Source organism: Arachis ipaensis, chromosome B10 (genome assembly GCF_000816755.2).
Source record: "Arachis ipaensis cultivar K30076 chromosome B10, Araip1.1, whole genome shotgun sequence".
NCBI classification, from domain to species: Eukaryota; Viridiplantae; Streptophyta; class Magnoliopsida; order Fabales; family Fabaceae; genus Arachis; species Arachis ipaensis.
The window spans coordinates 134,886,272-134,895,568 of record NC_029794.2 but is presented as its reverse complement, the minus strand read 5'-3'; the positions used below and the strand labels follow the sequence as shown (position 1 = coordinate 134,895,568).

The window sequence follows — 9,297 nt, the reverse complement described above, 5'->3', positions numbered from 1 at the left end:
CATTACTCCCGTTGAACAAATTATTCTTCTATTATTTTGAAAGGAGAAAATTTTGTTTTATAATAGTACTTTTACTTAATTGTCTTATAGTTAAATTTTTAAAATTTTATTTATTCAACACTTACATAAAAAATTTGACTGAGAAGATGGGTGAATTAACCTGTTTAACAGGAATTAGAGACTTTAAAGTATTAAGAATTTATATATGAATTATTGTTACTATTGTTATTGGTTTGTCTTGTGCTCATCCTAGCCTTTATATTCTTGTTGGTCCATCTAACAGGATTTTTTCCATCTTTAAATTCTTTGTATTTATAAAACTAAAGGGATATATACCTAAAATTTACAAGTAGCCAACATATATTTATATCTTTAATAATGAGGGTAATTTTTTAGTCTTGACATATAAATAATGTGCCAGCTATATGTAACATAGAGATTTATGTAGAAGATAACAAAGAAAATAAATTTAGAATACAACTTTAGGATCTTCACTCAAAATTAAGTAAAGAAGCTAGAAATTTAACAAAGAGCATACAACTTTATAATCCTTACTCAAAATTCATTCACCAATAAACTTAATAATTTGTTATAAAAGAATCATAGATCAATTGTAAGTGTTAGAAACAAGAAAGAGTAATCTGAAAAGTGTATTATTGAGTTGTGATAAAAAGGTACAATATACAAGGGGTATTTATAGGTGCTAAATGAATCAAAGTAATAAAGACATAGAATCCTACAATTAATGTACAGATATACTATATAAATATAGACGATACTAATTGATTCTAATGATTCTCTAACATCCCCCCTCAAACTCAAGTGGGAGCTAAGGATACCAACTTGAGTTTGGATAACAAAGTCCGGAAACGAGTCGGGTAATGAGCTTTTGTGAAGATATCAGTAGTCTGATCTAGTGTTCCAACATCAATGAGACGAACAGCATCAATAAGGATACGTTGCCGAACAAAGTGACAATCAATCTCAATGTGTTTGGTGCGTTCATGAAACACATCATTATGGGCGATCTGAATAGCACTGCGGTTATCACAAAAAACATCAGTAGGGGACGACTGAGGAGCACCCAAATCTTCGAGAAGCCAACGAACCGAGATAACTTCAGCAGTGGTGTCAGCGAGGGCACAGTACTCAGCTTCTGTGCTTGAGCGAGCAGTGAACGTTTGCTTCTTAACACGCCAAGAAATGAGAGCGTCGCCAAGAAACAAACAGTAACCAGTAGTAGAACGACGATCAGTGTGATCACCAACCCAATCAGCATCGGAGTAAGCCTGAAGAGACAAAGAGGAATGGGCAGAAAAATAAAGGCCATGAAATAGAGTGCCTTTGATGTAGCGAAGAATGCGAAGAACTGCCGCTTAGTGAGTAGTACGAGGAGCTGACAAGAACTGGCTAAGTACATGAACCGGATAGGTGATGTCTGGTCGGGTGACAGTCAAATAGACGAGACCGCCAACTAACTGTCGATAGAGAGTTGGATTATCCAAAACAGTGCCATCCATAGGGGTAAATCGAACATTAGGCTCAAGAGGAGTAGACTCAGTGCGACTATCTGGAATCCCAGCGCGAACAAGAAGATCTGAAGCATACTTAGCCTGAGAGAGATAGATGCCATAATCGGTGGAGATGACCTCGAGACCAAGAAAATAGCTGAGAGAACCAAGATCTTTCATCTCAAAGGTACGGTGAAGTGAGCCTTGAGATCAGAGATACCATCAACATCTTCCTCAGTAATGATCATGTCATCAACATATAAAAGTAGAAGAACAACTCCACGTTCGCTTTTATGAATGAAGAGCGCATATGAATTTAGAATTCATGCATATTTAAATAAGTTTCCCTAAATCTATCTAAAACAGATTTAGATAATGACAACGAGTAGTTTTTATAAGAGTAAAAAAAATATTCAATAATTATTGGCAGACTAAATCTTTAAAATAATCCCTCATATTTAACTTATGTACTAATTTTATTTTTGAGATTTTAATTGCACTATTTTAGTCGTTTAGATTATATTTCGAACTACATACAAGTTCTGAAAAATTTTTTAACATGACTTAGCTGCTGATTTGGCACAACTAATGTCATGTGGGATGTTTTAATAGCTAGCTAATGTGGCTCTAAAAGTATGGCACAGTCAAGTGATTAAAAAAATAAAAAATTATGTGTAATTTCTTTTCATCTGAAATTAATAGTTAAAAGTTATTAAATAATAATTTAATTATATTTATCAAATTATTTAATAATTTTTAATTATTAACTTTTCACGTGAAAACAATTGTATATAAGTTTTCATATAAAAAATCACTAATAAGGATAAAATTAAAATATCAAAAAATTTTGAGGGCCAACCGCTTTTAGCAATTTTGGTTAGTATAATTAGCTAGTACAAATATCAAATTAATTTCAACAAATAAATTTTACTGATTTGTATGTATATACTCTGGTAAATATGGGTACAAATTGTGTTAATTTATGCGTATAAATTCTGATAAATATATATACAAATTATGTACTTCATGTGTCTTGGATAAATATAGGTATAAATTATTGTTGGCTAATTACCTATCTAAAATAATAATGTTTACTATTTATGTAATATTGCTGCTAAAATACATTAAAAAATATCAACGATTTATAATTCAAATGACATAATCTTTCACATTTTGAAAAAAAAAAAAAACATTATTAAAAAATATTAGAAATAAAATAAAGACACATTAAACGTGATGTATTTACCCACATGAGAAACTAACTAACTAAGCTTCTCGATATAAATACACGTACTTGTGTGTCTTCTTTTTCTTCAAACAGTTTATATTGAAAACGTAGAAAAATGAGTGAGTTTGAGAAAGATGCTCCAATGGCGGTGAGTCCAATGTCGAGTTACCTCAACACCTCTGCCTTGAACGTATTTATAATAGTCGTTTTTGAGTTGGAGATTCCAATTGATGAATCAAAGATCATGCAAGTGCTTAAAGACGTGTTTGTTCCCCTCAACAAACGTTTCTCTTCTATCATGGTAAAATCTCATGTCAACTTTAGTGTATACATATATATCATATAAATTAAATAAGATTTATGATATGAAAAACTTTTAACAATTGAACTTTTTATTAGCAAGATGACTCATCACTATATATCATGATATATTTAATAATCATTGATGTTAGTTTTGCTCTCTTTATTTTCTAACAACATTTAACTAAATTTAAATCAACATATATAATTGGATAAGATAAATATTACTTTCTAAGCAAAAATATTTACTTGTTACACAAAAAACAACCCAATAAGTATCATATATTTATTTATAGTATATATATTGTTTAACTTATTTTTTATATATATTTTATATTTTAACATATATTTTATATAAAAGATTACAGATAATTAATTTGGTGACTAATAATTTTTTATATGTGCACATAACATGATTGTTAATGTTACAAGTGTGAAAAGTGTTAAAATTAGTCTCACATCAAAGAAAGCAAAAAAAAAAGTGAAAAATTTATAAGATGAGAGATCCATTAACTTACCATCTTACAGTTATTTGTAAAAAATTAAATCGAGATACAGTAGTAGTATTTTTAACGGAATAACAAAATCTTTTAACGGAGTAAAAAATTATCAGATTGAAGACAAAAAAGGAAAGAAGCAATGGAAACAAGTTGATGTGAATCTAAAAGAACACATCAAGAGTCCAATATTTGCAAAGAAGGGTCTGAAATTCTATGATGAAGAATTTGATGAATACATGTCAAATATAGGAGGTGAAAAGTTAGCACAAGATAAACCACTTTGGGAAGTGCATTTAATTAAGTATCCAACAAGAAAAAACAATGCTGCGGGTACATCGGTAGTTAAGTTACACCATTCCTTAGGAGATGGCTACACCCTAATGGGGTCATTGCTTTCATGTGTCAAAAGAGTTGATGATCCTTCAATTCCCATAACCTTTCCTTCAAGCCATGCAACAACTTCATCTATTAAGAGATTACCTGAATCCATCTTTTCAATGTTTAAAAGTGCATCTGATTTTGGATGGAACATATTAAGAGGTTCAAATTTCATTGTTGATGATCAATCACCAATAAGGCCAGAGAATAAGGAATTCAAACATGGTTTTGGTATCTCAAATATCTCTCTCTCTTTGGATAGCTTTAAAGTGGTCAAAAATAAGCTCAAAGTGGTAAGTGTTTTTCTTTCTTCTTATTTTTTTTTTTGTGAATAAATGACCATTTGTATCCATGAAAGATGAAAACAACCCACACTAAATTGAAATTAAATTTGTACCCACGTAAGATGCCTTTCGTGTAACAAAAGTACCCTGTTTTTGGAGGGTTGGAGTGCCACGTAGGATACTTTTGTTAGAGAGCATCTTGCGTGTGTACAAGTTTAGTTTCGATCTAAAGCGTACTTAATTACTATGTATTATCATTAATATTATTATTATGTTGAACAATGAACACATACTTGTGAATAAATAAGTTATTTATATTACACTAATTTATTTAACACAGTATATTATTTTTTTCCTTAAAAAAGGTTAAGGTTGTCTAAATTTTCCAAAATGACAATAAATATATATAACTCTTTATATTGTTAATGATCCAGACCACAAATGATACCCTAGTGGGCATGATCTTCCTGGGCATAAGGTTATACATGGAAGCAAAGAGTTATGAATCAAGAAAAGCAAAAACAACAGCATTAGTGTTGGTTAATACAAGAAAAATTAGAGCTTACAAATCAGTGGGGGAGATGCTTCAAACTAATTCAGAGTCTTCATGGGGGAATCAATTTCATTACCTGCACCTTCCCATACCCGAATTAAGCGATGCCAATACATCCAACCCACTTGACTTTGTTTTGGAGGCCCATAAAATCATTAGTGGGCTCAGAATTTCTTTGGCGCTACCTTTTAGTAGTGTGTTTTTGGGCTTGCTGGATAAAATCAAAGGCCCAGAGGTTTGTTTTCGCTCAACTTTAGCATTTCTTGTCGGAAAAAAAAATGATTTTTCTTGATAACCAACAATTACAAATATAAGCATGAATGTGGCAATAACCCTACCCGCGGGCACCCAACCCGATCCCACCTGGTCGGGTAGGGTTGCCAATCCGATCCGCAGCGGGTAGGGTAGGGTGCGGGTAAGGTTCTCGTGCGGGTAGGGTAGGGTGCAGGTTGAGCCTCAATCCTATCCGATCAACCCGCACTCTATATATGTATATGTTATATACTTATATAAAAATATATTTTAAGTAGATATTGAACCAAAGACCTCTCACTAAATGCAAAAGATCTTTAGCCACTAAAAAAATCATTAATTGCTAATTTAATATCTTTTTTTACATAAAAACCAGTTCTATTTTGAATTATCATCAAGTTATATAATAATAGTGTATCTTTTCTATAATATGTGGGTAGGGTCGGGTTCCTACGGGTTAAGTGGAGTAGAGTTAGGGTTGAAATATTTTTAACCCGCGAATAGAATAGGGTTGAGTTTATATAAAAATTTCAACCCGCGGGTAGGGTTAGGGTTGGATCCAAACCCTACCCTATCCTACCCATTGCCACCCTAAGCATGAATACTAATCAAGGCAAAGTTTCCTTAATTAATTCCTTAACCAAGTAATGCGTTAATTCACCAAAGGAAAAAAAAAAGGAATACATATCTATTTTGGTTTTTACAAATGGTTGGAGACAAATCAATTCTTCAAAATTTAAATATTGTATATGCAAATTTTATCCGAGATGATTAATATATCAACTTTTTCACTGTTAAAAGTCTACTATAGCAAGTAATAAACTCTAATGTTTTCTTTTCTTCGTTTCTTCACTATCTTTTCTTAACAGGCTTACAATATGTTATCATAGTTTATAATAGAAGAATTACACTCCATAATTGACATTAATTCTTTTATTAAAGAAAATAGAATATATAAGATAAATGGCATGAAAATGATAAACAACATTTGTAGTTATTTAATGTTATTCAATTTATTTCAGGCTGCAGCAAAGCATGTGTACAAGACAATAGAAAATTCAAGTGTTAGCATCTCAAATGTGGTTGGACCTGTGGAACAAGTGGCTTTTGCTAATCATCCCATCAAAGGATTTTATTTTATGTCAATTGGTATACCTCAGGTGCTCTCTTGTTCATCTTAAAAATAAATTGAAAATAAAAATCCTGAAAATTTTTTAATGAGAACCCACAACCCAAAATAAAGATTTAGGAGTACAAGGTTCAAATTAAACAGATAAAAATAATATGCAGACATTTTAAAAAAGTGAGTAGGGCCATTAAAGTATAATATTATATAATTTTTTAGTACCTATTATAAATAAATGGTAAATGACATTGTTTCAAAAAATTTATGCAGAGCGTGCTGGTAACAATATTAAGTTACATGGGGAACTTACACATTGCATTTGGAGTGGAGAAAGGAGTCATAGATGAACACCAACTGCTTTCATGTTTTGAAACTGCTAAGGAGATGATTTTCAATGCAGCAAATAAAACATGATTTTGTTTTACATTATGCTCTCTTATTGTATGACAGTATGAGTCTTTGTTGCTCTATATGCTCTCTCATTGTATGAGTCTACTGTTATTTTACAATAAAATAATGAGAAAAACTTTAGTTTAGTCTTTGAAAGATGTATGTTACATTTTATTTATTGGCTAATTAAATCATTACAATTTAGTGTTTCTTTTTTTTTTTCAAAGATTCGACTTATAACTTGGCAAATCATTACAATTTAGTGTTTGGAATATCTCACGTTATAGCAATTTAACCCACTGTAAATCGTTTTTGTTGTTTTAGATATCCCATGAAAAAGCATAAGAGAAGAATGTAAAAAACAGATGTCTATCTATTTATCACGTCTTTTGTTGTTTTAGATATCCGTTTAGCTGCAATCGTATCACCCAAGCTTATATCATTATTTTTGTAAAATGTCAATGTAGATTGCTCTGATTCCACTCTATAAACTAAAGCAAATCAATTAAAGATGGTTTCAACCTAATTTACCCGAGAGACTGAAAGAAAAATCACATTAAAAGGCTTAGGTTTGCACAAATGGTTTTCATAAATCATTGTCAATGGCTGGCATTTTGTTCTGACAAAATTACCTTCTTCTTGCTTGTACCTTCCTAGGTTACTCATTGATTTAAATGTCTAAATCATCCTATAACTCTTTCTGGCATAAAGACTTGTGATCCTGACAATATATATATATATATATATAAGAGCAATCATAATGAGTGGGTAATCTGAAGTAAGAAAATTTTATCAAAAGCCTAGAAAAAACAAGAGATTAAAGCATAATGGAGCAGCAAAGAACACAGCACAGATATTTGGGACAAAACTTAAATAGTATTAATAAAAACAATTTAAAACAAAAAATGTCTCAACCTTTCTCAGCACGGCTTTTCCTCAAACAAAAACATAGACTGCAAAATTATAAGAGTTAACCATGGCAGGAAACTAACAAGTCTAGAGAAACAGAAAATGAAATGCTTGAAAAAGATCTAGGTAAGGAGAACAGATATATCCATATAACTTAATCTTCATCTTCCTCATCACCATCTCCACCAGAAGCCTTCTTAGCAGCAGCCCTCTGGTTCCTTCGCTTCACTCTCCCAGGACGGCCACCGCCAAGCGGACTTGTGAGCGAGAAGTCAATGTGCTTCTGGGAATCAACCCTGACCATGAATGAAGGGATGTTCACCACCTGCCTTCCAACCCTGCCAACCAGAAAAAAGAACCCAACATTATAAAACCTATTCATCAAAAGTGCAAACAAGTTCCTCTTCAAATAATACCCAATCACATCAAGTTCCCTGTCATATAAATATATATTTCACAGATCTTTAATAATCATATAACTAAATAATACTTTCAAAATGTTTTTAAGCTAACAAGGCATTCTGGTGAGATTTTTGAGTGAATTTTTTTAACAACTAAACCACTCTATAATTATGATGATCCTAATTATATATCTAAGATCAATTCTACTGAGAGGTTAACCTGACGTAAAATAATTTTATCAAGCTAGAATCCTATGAAGAGATCAGACTATAATTTTGAGCTATTTGAATGTTTGGAGAGTCAGATTCTTAATTTGACAATAAGCACAAACAAACAAACAGTGAGTGATAGAAAATTAGGAATTTAAAACCCTAAATTTTGGAAAAAAGTGAAAAGAAGAAAGGAAGACCTAATGTGGCGCTGGCGGATGAGGACCCTGGCGTGGTGGATGGACTTGGCCATGCCGGACTTGAAGACGAGAGTCTGGAGGCGGCGCTCGAGGAAGTTCTCGACGGTGAGAGCGAGGACGTAATCGAGCTTGTTCTGAGTCTCGTCGAGGAGGCCGTAACGGAACATCCTTCGGAGGAGAGCCTCACCTTCGAAGATCCGGCGAGGGTTCTTCTCGTCGAGAGTAAGGAGAGTTCTGGCGTTGTTGCGGATCCTGCTGAGTGCGTACTGCACCCTCCACAGCTCCCTCTTGCATCTGAGTCCGTACTCTCCAACCAGCTTCAGCTCCGCGTCCAGCCTCTCCTTCTCGTACGGACGACGAGGCTTCTTGAACGTCTTCCCATCTGAGTTTCATTCATTCATTGTTAGAGAACAAAAACAAAACCTAAATCGATTAAAAAGGGATCACAGAAAGAGAAAGGAGGGAGACTCACAGTTGCGGTAAAACGAAACGTGCACCATGGTTGCTGCAGGAGCTCTGGCTCTGGTTGCAGCCTAGGGTTTGAAGTTGGAGACGAAAGATTTCCTCAGTTTTCCCTTTTAACATGTTCTAAACCCTAATAGAGGATGGGCCGGTCTGGGCCGATCTGGGCCGGAATGGACTGGACTATGACTTTGGTGAGGTGGCCCAGTTATACAAACAAGAATATCCATGACACCAAAAAATACAAGAAGAATAAACCAACTTAGGTTAGTTAAAAAAATATAAGAATATAAACATTAGGTTGGTCCCCAAAAAAACCTGTTAGGATTATTTTTCTCCCAAAATTAGATTATTGGAGCACATCTTGATGAAAAAGAATCACAACAAGATAAAACCTAGCAGCTAAAGTTGTTTAGTTATTTTAGGAAGTAAACTAATTTTTTTTTCAAGAATCACAACAGGATAAAATCTATCAGATAAAGTTGTTTAGTCATTTTAGAAAGCAAACTAATTTTTTTTTTTTATCTTTCAGTTGGTAATATACATACATATTTATATAAATATTATATAAAAATTATACAAAATATAAAACT

General features: G+C 32.7%; 2 protein-coding genes across 2 annotated transcripts; one reads left to right on the top strand and one right to left on the bottom strand.

The window, feature by feature from the left end:
• On the top strand, positions 2,825-7,521 carry LOC107621216 (O-acyltransferase WSD1-like). Its single transcript, XM_016323250.2, has 5 exons — positions 2,825-3,040; positions 3,653-4,210; positions 4,636-4,989; positions 6,029-6,166; positions 6,403-7,521. The coding sequence occupies exons 1-5, from the start codon at positions 2,855-2,857 to the stop codon at positions 6,544-6,546; spliced, it is 1,380 nt and encodes a 459-aa protein (XP_016178736.2). The 5' UTR covers positions 2,825-2,854; the 3' UTR covers positions 6,547-7,521.
• LOC107623501 (40S ribosomal protein S9-2) lies at positions 7,379-8,849 on the bottom strand. The gene is made up of 3 exons (XM_016325795.2): positions 8,715-8,849; positions 8,243-8,624; positions 7,379-7,769 (listed from the first exon to the last, which is right to left on the bottom strand). Exons 1-3 carry the CDS (start codon positions 8,740-8,742, stop codon positions 7,586-7,588), a joined length of 594 nt encoding a protein of 197 aa, XP_016181281.1. The 5' UTR covers positions 8,743-8,849; the 3' UTR covers positions 7,379-7,585.

Coding starts and splice junctions, on each gene's coding strand:
- LOC107623501 (XM_016325795.2), bottom strand. CDS start 8,742: ATGGTGCACGTTTCGTTTTACCGCAACT. Junction 8,625..8,714: donor CGTTTCGTTTTACCGCAACT/GTGAGTCTCCCT, acceptor AATGAAACTCAG/ATGGGAAGACGTTCAAGAAG. Junction 7,770..8,242: donor ATCCGCCAGCGCCACATTAG/GTCTTCCTTTCT, acceptor TCTGGTTGGCAG/GGTTGGAAGGCAGGTGGTGA.
- LOC107621216 (XM_016323250.2), top strand. CDS start 2,855: ATGAGTGAGTTTGAGAAAGATGCTCCAATGGCGGTGAGTCCAATGTCG. Junction 4,211..4,635: donor TCAAAAATAAGCTCAAAGTG/GTAAGTGTTTTT, acceptor TTAATGATCCAG/ACCACAAATGATACCCTAGT. Junction 4,990..6,028: donor ATAAAATCAAAGGCCCAGAG/GTTTGTTTTCGC, acceptor AATTTATTTCAG/GCTGCAGCAAAGCATGTGTA.